General features: G+C 36.6%; 2 protein-coding genes across 4 annotated transcripts in view; both read left to right on the top strand.

Moving 5' to 3' along the window:
- The window catches only part of LOC135744695 (ras GTPase-activating-like protein IQGAP2), an 87031-nt gene extending 73696 nt beyond the window's left edge, over window positions 1-13335 (top strand). For 2 of the 3 annotated variants that reach the window (XM_073814617.1, XM_065263009.2), the window contains exons 19-35: window positions 316-385; window positions 1646-1854; window positions 2027-2179; window positions 2884-3047; window positions 6196-6420; window positions 6622-6762; window positions 7030-7114; window positions 7319-7551; window positions 8763-8895; window positions 9586-9688; window positions 9782-9923; window positions 10925-11012; window positions 11105-11317; window positions 11571-11731; window positions 11839-11982; window positions 12396-12504; window positions 12598-13335. In XM_073814617.1, the coding sequence (XP_073670718.1) occupies window positions 316-385; window positions 1646-1854; window positions 2027-2179; window positions 2884-3047; window positions 6196-6420; window positions 6622-6762; window positions 7030-7114; window positions 7319-7551; window positions 8763-8895; window positions 9586-9688; window positions 9782-9923; window positions 10925-11012; window positions 11105-11317; window positions 11571-11731; window positions 11839-11982; window positions 12396-12504; window positions 12598-12711 (2487 nt within the window). In that variant the 3' untranslated portion in view covers window positions 12712-13335. Of the gene's footprint in view, window positions 1-315; window positions 386-1645; window positions 1855-2026; window positions 2180-2883; window positions 3048-6195; window positions 6421-6621; window positions 6763-7029; window positions 7115-7318; window positions 7552-8762; window positions 8896-9585; window positions 9689-9781; window positions 9924-10495; window positions 10901-10924; window positions 11013-11104; window positions 11318-11570; window positions 11732-11838; window positions 11983-12395; window positions 12505-12597 lie in introns of those variants that run through there. The other variant, XM_073814618.1, reaches the window with a different exon arrangement.
- Window positions 13336-14109: 774 nt separating this feature from the next.
- f2r (coagulation factor II (thrombin) receptor) lies at window positions 14110-16728 on the top strand. Its single transcript, XM_065267115.2, has 2 exons — window positions 14110-14339; window positions 14876-16728. Exons 1-2 carry the CDS (start codon window positions 14267-14269, stop codon window positions 16048-16050), a joined length of 1248 nt encoding a protein of 415 aa, XP_065123187.1. The 5' UTR covers window positions 14110-14266; the 3' UTR covers window positions 16051-16728.

Here is a 16728-nt window from a genome sequence, read left to right as displayed (position 1 = left end):
TTGTAACATTTGGCATCATCATTGTGTCATTTTTATGATGTAAATTGAGTGAGCAAAAGCAGTAACGGCTCCAAATATCGGACTTCAGAAAATCGGCAGCCTAAAATCGGTCATGGGCTAAGGCTGATTAAACAAAAATCGGTATTGGCATTGGCACTGAAAAATCCATATCGGTCGATCCCTAGTTTTGGCTTATCATAATAGCCATCCTGGAAGGGCTACAAACAGATTATTATGCAAAATTAGTAGTATCTTTTATATCAGACACACATATTCCAAAGCCATTTACTGCATTTGTTTTCTATTTTTGTTCAGGAGACAGAAATAGTGAAGATTCAAGCTTTTCTCGAGGCCAATAAAGCAGGAGTTGACTACGTAACTTTGAGTGAGTAAATTATTTTATTTATTCTACTATAAATTGTATAATATTATATGTACTTATGTGTATGTAAGGATTGAGTAGTTTAGTTTGTGTATGAAGAGCGCAGATGCAAAACCCTCTAAGTGCATCATGTTCCTTTAAATAAGCATTAAAGATCCCATTTTCCTGTGCTTTTGAAGCTATGATTGTGTTTACGGTGCACAATATAACATGTGTTCATGTTTTGTGTTTAAAAAACACAGTATTTTTAACACAATTAACTTATTTCTATATTTCTCCAATACACTTAAAAAACTTAAGGCAACGTTTATGCAACAAAAGGCAGCACTTACTGTATGTTGTACTGCATGATAAGCAGGGGACATGCATCTCCTTGCCCGGCATGAGCTGGAGTGTGCAGTACAGAGCAGCAGGAGAGTGACGGCACGATAATATAACGTACAGGACCATGAGGGCGAAAAGCGTTCACAAAACTCTCTCTCAAAGTTTTATTTCTTTGTTTAATATCATTCAAGTTTGTCATTGAACTCTTTACCCGCTGTCATCGCTCCATAAAGCAATAAGTGTGTCATCTTTGTTTGTTTGCCTCTTTTGTTGTTGGCTAACTTCCGGGTGACATGCTTACATTTGGGTGGGGTTATGCGCTGACATATGTGGTTTCATCAAGCAGATGTATTTACACTTGAAATACATCCCAGACCACCTCCTGAAGTGGTTTGAGCGATCAGATTTATATCCGTAAAAATCCCTAAATAACCTGAGGGCAGGATTAAGCAGATTTGAAGCGAAAGTATTTGATGAATTGTTTGACAGAGGTGGGTGTTTAGAGGATTTTGCATCTGAGCTTCTCATATGTTAGATTGTGTTGTAAGTATTAGTTTGTATACATAAGTGTCATGGAGGAAGTTACAGGCAGCGGATCCAAGTGCAAGTAGGTTTATTAAACATAAAAACAATTAAGTCCAAAAGTGAAACAGTACCACAGAACAAGAACATGAAACACTCAATACCCGACAAATAACAAAAGAAAGGCTGGGGTATATTCTGAAGAGATAACAAGAAAAAAGACACACCTGGGAAACAGTTAGCACACAGACCAAATAACAAAATAAAATAACTACACAGAGCTACAAACATGGCTAACAAGGACATAACTTTAAAATAAGAGTATGGGACAGGGAAACACAGAACATGACTGTGACAGTAAGATTGTGTTGTATTAGTTTGTATATGTAAAATTGCATTGGTTTGTTCCTCAAACAGCTGGTTCCCAGCACCCCCCTCTCTCAGTGGTCCGTAAATGTGTAGACCTTCTTGAACAAAGTAGCCTAGATCTACAGGAGGAACAGGAAGTGACACAGCTCCGAGAGGAGGTGGTCACCAAAATTCGTGCTAATCAGCAAATGGAGAAGGATCTGAATTTGATGGATATTAAAACTGGCCTGCTGGTAAAGAACAGGATCACACTGCAGGTTAAATCTGGTTTTCTCGGTTTCATTTGATGTTTTTAATGTCTTTGAGTATGTTTTATAAAAATGACATAGTTTGTGTGTGTTTTGCCTTAATTTAAAGTCTCATGAAAGTAGAAATAGTTACAGAAATACAGAAAAATTGTATCTACCACTATGTTTTCTTCTCTGGCAGAATGTAGTGTCACATAGCAAGATGATGAAGAGCAAAAAGAATAAGATGAGTAAAGAAGATTTGTTCATGGGGGAAAAGCAGGGCATCAAAGGCCTGAGCAAAGACAAGAGGAAGAAACTCGAAGCATATCAACATCTATTCTACCTTCTTCAAGTAAGAAAAACCCGTTTTCTCTGCTGTTTTCTAACTTAAGTCAGTCAATACAATCAAGAGTACATAAACAACAGTTACACAATATCCAGTTACTTGCTTTTTAGACAAAATTTGGTTAAAAAGTTAATTTATTTTCTCTGGCAAAGCATTAAGCTTTGTGTGTCATCAAGCAACGCATAAAACTGTTATAAACTTTGAGTAGAGTGATAATGTGTTTTCCCATTCGATTCAAAGTGTCCATAATCACTTGCTTGTGCCATGCTCAGACCATTTGCTGGATATTAGATGTAAAGAGTATCCAAGGTTCAGTGGACATGTAGTACTTAGTGTCTTGTTAAAACACGGGACAGATACAATTCCTTTGCTCTCATTTATTCTTGTTAACATTAAAACTGGATGCACAGTACACAGGTTTCACAGGAGAAGTGGAATGCTTAGGATACACAGGATGGTAAGATGGTTTTCTGGTCAATTACACACCTTGTGGAAAAGACTCAAACTCACATGGTTGAGTGCCCATCCTCAGGCCCACACCTCACCAATACAAAGGAAAAGAACTGAAAAGTTTAGAAATGGGTTCTGCAGAATCACATTATAACACATAACAGTAGTTGACTTTAAGAAACCTTAACAGTATTAGTTATTAAAGCTGTTCATTCTTTCAGTTGTGACTTGTAATGCATGTTATTTCTTTCATCAAACAGACCAACCCATCGTACCTGGCCAAGCTAATCTTCCAGATGCCCCAGAACAAATCCACCAAATTCATGGACACCGTCATCTTCACTTTGTATAACTATGCCTCTAACCAGCGAGAAGAATACCTGCTGCTTAAGCTTTTTGAGTCTGCCCTACGGGAAGAGATTAAGTGAGATAACAAATACTTACAATACTTATAATTATAATATCCTGTGAATAAGTACACTTGACTCATTTTGGAATGTTAATGTAGAAACAAAACTCTAATTGGTAACACTTTACAATAACAGTACATGAATAATCATGTACAAATACATAAATTAATAATCACTTTAATATGAACATTAGTTGAAGTTAAGCCATGTACTTAGTCGTGTACTAACTAATCAATAACTAACCATAACTATGTCATGAGTCATATGAATTCAAGCATGAATAACAGCCACCTTAACTTCAGATTAATACATGTTTGTTCATTTGTTAGTTTGCATTAAATTAAACATGCTCTAGAACAGGATCTGATATGCTTTGAGGTCAAAAAAAGATTTTCATGTACTTAGTTTGCAGCACTTTTGACCTCGGGTGCAGTAACATAATCTTACCATACTTACACCATACTTACTCATGTAACAGTCTTTAAATATGGAAAACATGGAAGTATTTGGTGGCTTCTAAATTCATCCCTGTTTGGATCCTAAGGAATGGTGCTAGGCTAAATGGACACGCTGTACAATGATTAAGTGCACACCTTGGAAAAAGAGAGCTCAATGGTCAAGTGTCAAACTAAAACAAACCCTGATCATTATAGTGGTGACTTTAAATGAAACAAAACATCAACATCTAAACTTATTAAGTAAATCATATTTTCTACAGCAATATTTTTACAGAACATTCAGAAATAATGTTTTATAATATTACACTATTACTTTATTATTTACATAACAAGCAAACAAGTAAATATATAAAACAGTTGTTTTAAACATTGTGTTAACATTATTGTCATAACGTTTGAAGATGGTAGATTGTAACATTCCTCTAACATTTAAACATCCCAGAAACGGGACACTTTATGTTGGCAGAGCATTTTTGGGAACATTGGGAACTTTCAAGGAACGTTAATAGAACGTTTCTCTGGGTTAGTAAGTATATTTTACTTGCGTTTGTCATTTTTTTCCACCAATTTTTTTCAATGACAAAACACAAAGTTAATATTACTTAAGCAATTCCATTTAAATTACGAATGTATTTGAGCCCAAATAATAAAAAAGAAACTGCAAGTACGTCATTGAAATAAACAAGACATTTTGAAGTAAAGACAAAATAGTATATGTTAGTAAAACATACTTAGATAATGCTTACTTTATTTAAAAATCCAAAAAAACTTGCAACGTTTGTCGGGGCTGAACGCAGCCTAGAACTAGAGCTTTATAAATGGGGTGGCCAAGGCTATTTATGGGGTCCATAGTTCATGAAATAAAACATCCCCAACCTGGTATCAAAAAGCATGAATGAATATTGTTTGTGATTGGTGGATAATTTACATTACCCCACTTAGAACAGGGATTAGACTAGTCCTAGACTAAAATAAATGTAAGAGCTTTCCAAACTGAAAACAACTTGCACTGCCATATCTTAAAATACATCAGTACCCTTTGTTTTGCTTAAAAAGGCACACAAGTAATGTTTTTAGTAAGGCATGTTTGTTAAAACTACTGATTTTCCTAATTAAACTAAGGCCTAGTCCTGGTTTCAGCTAATCCTTGTCTGGGAAACCACCCCATAGAGAAATAGTCATATACTCTCTGCACTGTGTTCATTACTTGGCACAGATATAGACATAATGTAAGGTTGAATTTTAAACTTTTCTATTTCTCACAATGATTAACTGTCTGTTAATGAAGTAAGAGATCAAATGTTAACTACATAAACTTTTATAAAAGTTGTTCAGGAAACACCATGATAAACACACACTTACTTCAAATATCAGAGCTTAATTCTGGGAAATTATTGGCAAAATTAAATTAAGACTGAATTAAAATAAAAATGCATAGTCTTCACTGTTATAAAGTAAACATGGATTCATATTTGTTACAAAGTAACAGAATTTGGTCAGTCAGGAGCAGTGAGTGATTTTGACAGAGACATAAACAGGTACTATTTATTATGCTTTAAGACATAACCAATTATTTATTATCGTACATTACATTTGGGGTGGCACTGCTCTTACAAAAACGAATCATGGTGTTATTGTGGTAAAAGTGTCAGTCAAATAAAAGTCAAGTAAAGCGATAAACTATATTTTTGCAATGCGACTCTAAAGAACAATTTTACTTACTTTATTTAACAGATGGATTTGGTCCTTTAAAGTAGTTATCATGCTAAAGTATGTTCAATTGTTCATTTTTGTGATACGTTTCATTTTAGCTAGTAAATCTTTTTTACGGTCTATGCTCGTGATTCGACCTCCCGACTCGACTGTTTAAGTTGATTTTCAATAAAGCAGTGTTTAATTTTTTGCTTCTTCCTCTATGTTTCAGAACCAGTGCTTGGGTAAGCCATGCTGAAAAAGTTTAGCAAAGAAAAATTAAGTTCATCGTAAATTGTTGTAATATGCTTATGACTTGAAAATGTAAATTTACATTTAGTTTAATTTATAAAGAATAGCGTCTGTTTCATTAACACTTTATAGTGGAGGTAAGCCACTCTTAATGGCAGCAATCACTCATATTAATTATGAATGCATAATTCATAATGAATTGCCTCTAATTGTGCATTTAATGATTTAGGTTGAACGTAAATATTGCAAGAAATCCATGTTTGTAACTCAACTGCAGGGGCAAATGTAACAGTTTTGCATTACAAACCTAAACATTGTGCATAAACAAATTATTTTCGTTCTTCTAGAGAGCATGTTTGATTTGGGTTACCCAAAGTGTTAATTAATGCATTAACTAACAAACATGTATTAATGTGTAGTTAAGGTGGCTGTTATTCATGCATGACTCATGACATATGGTTAATTATTGATTAGTACAGGGCTTAACTTGTCATTAGTTTATATTAAAGTGATTATTAATGATGTATTAGTACTTATTACAGTTATTGTAAAGTGTTGCCCTATAATTTTTTAGTTAAGACAATTTTAGCTCCCATTTAATCAAATAGATTGAATTATACTTGATAACTTCTATGGCAGAATTGCTTTATTTTTCTAATGTATGTTTATCATTATGAACATACAGGCATATGAAAATAACAATAGAGGTTGACATTGTTTTATGAATAACAATGAAACTCTGCTGTCATCTTCCTCACAGGTCCAAGGTGGATCATATTCAGGAAATAGTGACAGGGAACCCTACAGTCATTAAGATGGTTTTGAGCTTTTACCGTGTCGCTCGTGGGCAGAACGCCCTCAGGCAACTACTAGGACCTGTTGTTAAAGAGATCATCGAGGATAAGAACCTGGGCATCAACACAAACCCAGTAGACATCTACAAAGCTTGGGTTAATCAACTGGAGACAGCTACAGGAGAGGCCAGGTTCATACAAACACTCACACGCTAAAACAAAGCCCGTGCTTGTACACAAATACACTCCATATTTACACATAGCTGTTCGCTTGTGTACCACAACATTTTTTACATTAATCTTTCTATTTTACATTACACCCAAATTTATTTCACAATACAAAATACTTACTTGCTAATGTTATCATTTCTTTAATCATTGAACTTTCTCAGTAAGTTGCCGTATGAGGTTACACCACAGCAGGCTCTATCACATGAGGAAGTGAGGGCCAAACTGGAATCCTCCAATCAGATTTTGCTCAAAGTCACAGACAAAGTGCTCGTACCGATCATGTCATCGCTGGACACCATCCCGTAAGCATAGAATTCGACCTCGTCTATTTAAACTGATGCATGTCTGGAAGAGTCCCTTTTTAGTATGTTTAATAGCATACACTGTGCACAAGGGGGCAGTACAGTTTTTTTAAGTCAGTACAGTACAAGACTTCCAAACACATTTTTAATTGATAACATTGTCAGTGTATTGCCAACCTCTCTTTATTTTTAAGGTTAAATATTAATGTTTATTTCTGCTACTGATTCTTTGCATAATTTTACAACTATTTTATTTTTTGCGTGCAGTTATGGCATGAGATATATTGCTAAAGTTCTCAAGGACACGCTTCATGAGAAATTCCCTGACGCCGCAGAGGATGAATTACTAAAGGTCAGATGTCGGAAATATTAGTAGGATCCATATATTGTAAACCCCAATTTTAACATGCACTGGACTTGGATTCGCACTACTTATGTGACCTAATAAATTGCAAAGAAGACCCCAGAATAAAACAATTTTAGCATCAATGTCTCTGTTAGTGTAGCTTCCCATTGCATAAGTGCTTAATGGTCCTACTGTATCTTCTTCGGACAGATTGTAGGGACACTGCTGTATTACCGGTACATGAACCCTGCTATTGTGGCTCCAGATGGCTTTGATATCATCGACATGACCGCTGGAGGGCAAGTGCACTCTGAGCAAAGGAGGAACCTGGCTTCAGTGGCTAAGATGCTACAGCATGCAGCTGCCAACAAACTGTTTGAGGACGAGAGCGACCACCTCACCCCCATGAACAGTTACATTTCCCAGACCTACCAAAGGTTCAGGTGAGGTGAACTGAATGAAGCAGTTTATCAATTTGTGCAGAAAAAATTAGTAGAAGAATCTTTATTGATACTTCTTAGTGGAGTCAAACAAATTAAAGATACTATTCGTATTTGTCATACAGCCAAAACATGTCACTCATACTCCTATTGGCCACATTAGTTAAAAATTGGTCAATTTGAGCAAGATCTGTTCCAATAAGTCAGCCCATTGCAATGTCATTTAACAAGCACCATCGGGATATGCATGATTCATCCACAATGTCTAGATCTGATTTAAATTCACTTACGAATAGAAGAATGCAGAGGTTATGTGGGAACCGAGGGTCAGAACAGGCTGAGGGTATATGGAAGTAAAGGTGAAAGGTGAGGAAATGTTTTTGAAAGCAAAGCATCAGCAGTGCATGTCGCCGCTACATAAACATCAGTGTATGTGTGTGGGACATGGGGGGTTGGAAATGCTATCTGACCTTATAGCCCATTACTGGTGAGTCAGGCTTACTGGAATCTCTCTGCTGTTTTCTTTTCCTCTCTCAATCCTCAGCAACTCTGTGTGCCACTGAGACATCTGTTGATAGACCTGATAGTTCACAGGATTCTTGCTTTTTGTGCCGCAGCTGCACTTATCCAAATAGACACATGCATTATCTATAAAAGGTCCCATTCTTCCTGTGTTTTTGAAGCTTTGATTGTGTTTACAGTGCGCAATATAAAATATGTTCATGTGTCACGAATCACAGTTTTTTTTCACACAATTTACCTCTATACTGCTGCTTTCACTGTCCTAAAAACAGTCGGATGTCTTCCTTGTTCCCTCTTTCAGAAATACGTAACAAGTTTTGATTGTGTAGTTTGTTTAGTGTGTTGTGTTTCAACAGCAGCTTAGCTTAGCAGATCTGTTTGAGCTTAGCTGGCGACTGATGTATTCTTGTGGGCGGAGTTTAGTCAAAAATATTGATTATATTGACGTCATTCAACTCGGAAGTAGAGGGCTGTAGTCCAAACCGTCCGTTTGCTGTAGGCTTTGAAAGGGGAATTCTGTTAAAGAAAATATATCGCCTGGCAGTGAACTTTGAGCTTTATCATTTTGCAGGTATTATTTATGTTCTAACAGCACCATTACACACTAACTAAAGTTTGAAAACTGGAAGCAAGAAGAAAGTGACCTTTAATGCGTTTGCTTAAAACAGTTTATTGTCATTTTTGATGTCCAGGGGCTTCTTCCAGGCAGCTTGCGATGTTCCAGCTCCAGAGGAAAAGTTTAACGTGGATGAGTACTCTGACATGGTGACACTTAGCAAACCTGTCATCTACATTTCTATTGAAGAGATCATCAACACACACTCTGTAAGCCATGCAACATAACTGACCTAAAACATCACTGAATTCAGGCTTTTATACTATTTTTTTTAACAAACACATAGATTAATATGACTTTTTTTAAGTTATTGGTATGGAGTAGCCTACATTCTTTTTTCTGCAAGTCATTATGATTACATTTTATTGCCCATTTGAGTCATTTTGCGGACGAGATCTGCTGAGGAGCATTTTAACTCGATCCATGTGTGAAAGTCATGACATCATGAAATATAATAGACCCAGGTTGCTTAATTTCCCTCACTCTCCTTAACTCAGGCGCGCTCCTGCATTTTTTGGTAAACCAGACGTTTCTGTTTGTTTATCATTGTGCAACATATACCTGAAACAGCTGTTATAAATTTTTCCAGATTTTAAAAATAGCTGCTCTTTTTAAACAGCACACATTTAAAATCATAAAGCAAGTACAAAATAAAATGATCACACAAATCAACAAGTAAAACAAAAAGTTTTGAGTAACCTTCCAGATTGTTTTATCCATTCTGGTAGCCCTTGCTCACAAAAAAGAGGTTGGTGACCCCTGTTTTAGAATTTACAGATACATTAAATTTGGTTCAAGTATGAAAACTCTAACACCCCTCATACATTTAACAGATATGAAGTATATGTAGACACTGTGATTTGAAATTTGAATCCTTAAGCTGAGTCTTTTTCTCACAGCTGGTGTTGGAACATAAGGAAGCTATTGCTTCAGATCACAGCGATCTTCTGCATGAACTCCTAAAGGATCTGGGAGAGGTTCCTGATGTCGAGTCATTACTGGGTAACATTAAAGCTAATGAAACAATTTTTGCGTTAGGAAGCAATAAAAGAAAAATGGTCACAGGCTGAATGATAACAATATTCTGACACACAGGTGAAGCAGCTATGGATCCAAATGACCCAAACAAGGACAATTCGGAAAGCCAGCTGGCTAAAACTGAGATCTCCCTCACCCTCACCAACAAATTTGAGCTGCTGGATGGAGACGACAAGGACAACAAAGGACTGATGATGAAGTAAGTGATACATCTTGTTTGTAGACACAATACTTGTGCTAAAAAACGGGTTAAGACTCCCCATAACATTCAACATTAAAAAAGCAAAACCCCTAAAGATCAGTCAAATCAGAAAATAAAGATATTTTCTCATCCTTTAAAAACATGACACTGGTATATACTAAACTTGGGTTTATAAATAATAATCATAATATTTTCCATCTCCCACACTATACCATATACGTGAAATGTCCTTACATATAAATATCTTTCCGTCCACAATGAGGATTTTCATTTCCTGTCTCCATATCTCTTCTGAGCCATGGGAGGAAGTGGTTTGTAGGCCGTTGCTATCATATCCACTGTTGAAACTGGCCTCTTTTGACCAGTTTTGTGGAATTGTGTAGTAAGGACAGGGATCAAGGCAAACAATCATCGTACTTAATATGTGCAATGATACCAGACGGAAACATTTGTTAACTGTCATTTGCTGGCCAGTGTTGTCCAGCTGGTCTTTATTTACTTGGGCTTTTTATAATGATGTTTTGTCTGTTTCTGGGCTAGTAATGTGCTTTTCTCTTGGGGGGAAATAGGAAAAGTAAGCGGCTCTATTCATCGGCATAGACCAGAGGTTCTGACGTCATAACCCATCATCTGTGGGTTTGGGCTCTGGCTCCATTTCCGCTCAAAGTAAAACACGACATCTGTGCAGTCCATGTGAGCCAGAGATGTAATGTCTTTGTTTACAGATCATATAAACGTGAATTACTGCATGAACCAGCATGTGTCTGTACAGTACAGAAAGATCTTTAAATTCTTTAAATTTACCTTAAAATGACTAGACATAAATAGTTATTACAAGTCTACATTATAAGGAAGTGTAGTTACAGTTGACTTTGAAGTATACTTGCCTTCTCTACTGCACAATGGCAGCCCGCCCCATATCCTACAAAATGAGACAACAAAGAATAAGTTAAGATCCTCTGACAAGCACATCCATCTTTTTGTTTGTCATCTTACAGAACTAAGAAACTGATAGTGGATGTTGTGAGAGTCCAACCAGGGGAGACACTAACTGATATCCTAGAAACTCCAGCTTCTTCCACACAGGTTTGCCGTCACTTTCAGTTGTTCATTCAAAGCAAAAAAAATATGAATAGCTGAACCTCCCATGCTTCAACACTTTCTTGATCATACTACAGGAGGCAGAGCATTCTAAACTAGTGGAACGACAAGTTGTGCAAGTTGCTCAGACTCCAGAGGGGTTAAAGAGCAGCCAGGCCATGCTGGAGGACCGACAGTTGCCTCTGGAGCAGAAGAAGAGAAAGATCCTCAGGAACCTAAGAACACTGGAACAGGCTGGTCTTGTCAGCTCAGAACACAAATATCAAGACGTCATCAACGACATCTCCAAGGTCAGGCCTTAATGTCTTTTGTCAGGGTTTAAAGTACAATTTAAAAAGGTGATTATCTATGTGACTATGTAGACATTCATATAACTTCTAATGATTGCTACGCTACTGACATTGGTCGGAGTTACCTCTCAGATTACTGAACTTCTGCTTATTTTTTACCATTTTATTTAGGACTACAAGGTACCATAAGCCCCTTTAGCTAGGTTTAGGCTGTCAGTTGATGTCTGATACGACCCCTGTTTTTGTTCGGTAGGACATAAGATATCAGAGGCGGTACAGGCAGAGAAGGAAAGCAGAGTTAGTCAAATTGAAGCGAACTTTGACTGCGCTTAACTCCAAGGCGGCTTTTTATCAGGAACAGATCAACTACTATGACACATACATCAAAACCTGCCTGGATAACCTCAACAGAAAGTAAGTGGAGATACGGTAGATGATTGTGCCAGTGTGGAAACTGGGAAGTGGTTATTGTCATTGCTTGCAGGACATGGAATATTGCATTGATGGTTATTTTGTGACAGGAACTCACTTAGGTCCATTAAACTGGACAAAAAGGAAGAAGAGAAAGGCAGCAAGAAGTCCAAGGTAAAATCTCTGAAGTACACCGCTGCCAAACTGCACGAGAAAGGAATCATTTTGGAAATTGAAGGCCTGCAGACCAATCAGTAGGATCCTGTTTACTGCTATTGCTAAATGATAATAATTATATGAGTATAATGATGCATTAGTTTCATAATCATCTCAAAATCTATAAACTAAGACCAGTGTCTATGACATATTACACAAGTCGCTCTTTAGAGAATAAATATAATGTGTTCATGGTGCTGGGTCAGCAGGCTTTGTTTGACATTATGAGGAGTTAACCATCCTGTTTAGCTCTTTATTTAGACCAAAGGGGAGTAAAGGGAGTGCACTATCAACTATTTTTGAAGACATCAAAAACAAAATTTAATTCATGTATTTCAGTGCTAACTGACACAGTTATTTGGTTTGTTGGGTAATTTTAAGAAAATAACACGCTTATTTTGTTAACAAGCTCTGCCTTTCAGTACTTCACTCTGTGTTTTCTATGTTCCAGGTTAAAAAATGTCATGTTTGACATTTCTCCTTGTGAGGAAGTGGGTGACTTTGAGATAAAGGCCAAGTTTATGGGAGTTGAGATGGAGAAGGTTCAACTGCATTTCCAGGTCAGTTCCCATCATGTGCACAAAAATGGATTTGACTTTTGGACACCCCAAAACAGAACTGTTGCTTAAGGTCTTTGTGTTTTGTATTTTCAGGACCTGTTGCAGCTTCAGTATGATGGAGTAGCTGTCATGAAAATGTTCGACAAGGCCAAAGTCAATGTCAACCTACTCATCTTTCTTTTGAACAAAAAATTCTATGGAAAATGAAAATCCCGGTGAGGTTTTAAGAGTTGCTAGCTGAAGTCTCCTCATTTTAGTGTTAGTTTACACAAATTACAACAAATAATGAAATGTGCCTTTGGGTTTAAGCTGTTTTGTAAAAGTAATTTTTCTGAGCAGCTTTTTTTGAAGGTATTTAAAATGAGATCACCACTCTAAGAATGTCAAGCTGTACATTAATAGCTTGTTTATGACATCATCACTTAGTTATACCCAATTAAGCCACAATTTAAACAAGTTTGCCACAATTTTAATGACTGGAATTCCTTTTTTGAAGATTGTGTATGGATTATATTTTTAAATGCACATATAATTGAAATATATATTTAATGGCAAGTTTATGTATTAAATACTGTACCATGTTGAAACATTTTAAAAATGAATACAAACATAAACCTTTATAATGCACTACTTCCATGAGGCTGTTAAATAAGATAAACAAGAAGAGTGTTTTGATAGCTTTGTGAAAGGCTAGTGCCTTTAATTCCTCAAATGCATAATGTACTAAAGAGCATTCTTATAAGTATTTTTTTTTAATCAATCCAATATTGTTATTAACTGATAAGATGAATTAATGTAATTGATTTGAAAATAAATATGACTATTATATCATGAACTGTTTATGTGTTTGTTCATTTAAAAATCCGGAGGACCAGAGAGTTATGTGTGTCAAGTAACAAGGGGTACAACTTTGGGGGTTTTGATTAAAACCCCACACAATTTGTTATTTTTCTCAATCAGTTGTTATCTATGTTGATTACATAAAAGTTATAAAGGGAATATTTAAAAGTATTATAAAGTTTAAAATTATACAAGTTCTGGATCTTTTTGGAACCGCTGTCGGGTAAACAAGTTAACAGCAAAACCAAATTTGGATCGACATGAGTTGACATTGAGCATTTGAACTGTGTGGTCAATGTACATGCAGATAAATTAAACATAACGGATAAATTAAAATAAAGTGTCTTAGTAGTGTTTAAACAACTTCAGAGTGGCTTTTTATACTTATAAAACTATATCCTTTTCTGTTTATGGATGGGACATTATCCTCCTGGAAATATTGAGACTACTTCCATCAGGATGGAACTGTGTAAACATGGATATTAATAAATGTATTTATCTATACAATGTATGTATATTTAAAATGCATTATTTCTTTCTTCACTTGATATGATAGCATATTTCTTATTTTGATCAGCAGTTGAGATCTGTCAGTGATAACATCCGGTACTAATATTGACAACAGATAGCCCTAGTGTAATCAGATTTTTGTAGTGAAGTATTGAAAGTATTTCTAGAAAAAAATACTTTCCAATCCAGAGCAGTGTATCAACTACCCCCCCCCCCCCAACACCAGAGCTTGTTGAGCTGCACGCGTGGGCGTTTACTTCCACACACTACTGAGAACACGCGTGAGTCCATCCTCCCAAAAGTCTCGCCTGATCAACGAGGGCTGCTGTCGAATTGTTGTGCTCTGCTAGAAAGTAATCGTAAAAAGGTTTTGCGTGCTTGTTTTTCGCAATATCTTTGAGAGTATTTAAACATGATTATGTGGATTGTGGTTTTGATGGGAATGCTGGTACTGGAAACATCTGCAACTGTTCTGCCGAGAAACGGTAAGAAAAAATCGCTTATCATGAAGATAAAATAACCAAATTACAATCACAAAAAACCAAGTTGTTTTTTGCGTACTGATTACCTCAGGTATTTGTAAAACCATGGAATCAATTGTGACGCTGGTTGTAGCAAAACCGGTTAACGTAATTTGTGAAAGGTCTATAGTATTTTTATGGTTGTATTTGTGGTAAAATCATGGTTAATTTCCTTAAGTAATTAACATAAAACTGCCCATTACATCGGAATGAGTTATTTAAGTTAATTGTGTAAGCTTTTTCATTTTGCGGTGAGTAGCCTAACATACATACTGTAACGTTAGTTAACCATATAATAACATTAAGAATTTATCCTAACAAAATTGGTAGTTGAAGCTGTCAAAAACAGTGAATTCACTCTATTTTACTGATAAGTCCAAGTGTCTTAAAGATATATACATAAAGCTATAATTAATAATTTATTTGCAACAAAAAGAAAACATGAGTGTATAAGCATAATGTTTGGTTAACAGCAAAGGCTTTATTTGAACTCTTTTCAGAATCGACGCCTTTCATTCGGACGTTCTCGGCTTTTTTCGTCACTGTCACCGATGAGCCATTCGATTATCTGGACGTGCTGGAGGGCAGCGGCTCCGGGTTAGATCACACATTCAACCCCAAGAAAGATGAGCACCATCCTGTGGCCAAAAAGCGCTACTACATTTCCCAAGAGGCTTCCAAATTTCTCACGGGCAGTGTAGTGACCTCTGTTATTCCGACCATATACACTTTAGTGTTCATTATAAGCGCTCCTCTGAACCTCCTTGCGCTCGTTATGTTTGTGCGCAAAGTAAGACCGAAGAAACCAGCGGTGATTTATATGATGAATCTGGCCTGTGCCGACCTACTCTTCGTGCTCGTGCTGCCGTTTAGGATAGCGTACCATTTCAATGGAAATGACTGGATATACGGGGCAGGGATGTGTCGTTTTGTCACGGCTGCTTTTTATTGCAACATGTATTGCTCTGTGTTATTGATGATGTGCATAAGCATAGATCGGTTCTTGGCTGTCGTCTATCCGATGGACTCGCTCACTTGGCGCAGTCCTCAAACCGCATCTGTCGTGTGCGGTGCCATGTGGCTTCTGTCGATAGGCGGAGTGACCCCTTTACTGATCTCCAATCAGACCATTACCCTACCTGACCTGGGAATAACCACTTGTCACGATGTCCTTGACATCCATCATCTTCGCGGTTATTACCTATACTTCTTCCCCATCATTTCATCTCTTTTTTTCTTTATCCCGCTCATTTTTAGCACCGTCTGCTATGTGCGCATAATCCAAGCCTTGTGCGCTGCCAACGTGGAAAACCGCGCAAGAAAAACGCGGGCTGTCTTCATGGCAGTGACCGTGTTTTCTGTTTTTGTGATATGCTTCACCCCCACTAATATCATCCTTTTGTCCCATTACGTGCGCTTTGCTCATAAGTTTAACGATCAGTCATACGCTGCTTACCTGGTGTCCATGTGCATTGGGAGTGTAAGCTGCTGTTTCGACCCCCTGATCTACTACTTCGGGTCGTCGCAATGCCAAAAACAGGTGCTTGCTTTTCTCAGGTGCCAGGGAGTACAAAGGATTGAGAGGAGTGCACAGTATACCAGCAGCACCAGGTCAAGCAAGCTGGAGACCATTAAAAGCAGCGTCAGCAGCCAGTATAAAAAGCTGGTGGCATGATAGCAACAACTTTGGCGGCTTGATTCACTCTTAAAAGAAAATGTTCCAAAATGCAAATTTGTTGGGCTGTATGATTCCATAAAGAACCTTATTCACAAAACCTTTTAATGGCATTAAAGGTTTTTTGTAATGGAAAAAGGTTGTACAGATTATATAAAGGTGATAAAGAAATTAAGAACCTTAAACTGTAAGGTTCTTTGAGGAACCAAAAAAGTTTCTTCTGGCATTCCTAGGAAGAACCCATTTTTGCACCTTTTATTTTTAAGAGTGTTTTTTTTTACTCAGCCCCGATCATTCAGATGTTTGAGCTAATTGCACTATCAGTGAAATACTTTCATTACTGATATCTTGTTTTGTGGCAAGAAACAAACATTTTAAATGCTCGTTTCTAAAAAAAATTATAGATTTCTGCTTTATTTTTGTATGCCTTTGTACTGTGAGCTAATGTATTCATTACTTAAACACATGTACATACTAAATGTATGTAAGGGCTCAAATAAAATTGTATATACTGAATATATTTCTGGGTTTACTCAAATATGCATACTAGCTGCTAGCTGACTGGTCTTTTCTTGATTATGCTTTTTTAAGTTATAAATATTGTCACAAAAATGATTTTATGATAATCATGTAAATAAAGTATGTCACAATTTATCAGTGTATCACTACTCAACTGTA

Source organism: Paramisgurnus dabryanus, chromosome 5, assembly GCF_030506205.2.
Source record: "Paramisgurnus dabryanus chromosome 5, PD_genome_1.1, whole genome shotgun sequence".
Classification (NCBI taxonomy): Eukaryota; Metazoa; Chordata; class Actinopteri; order Cypriniformes; family Cobitidae; genus Paramisgurnus; species Paramisgurnus dabryanus.
This window is presented reverse-complemented; position numbering and strand designations above follow the sequence as displayed.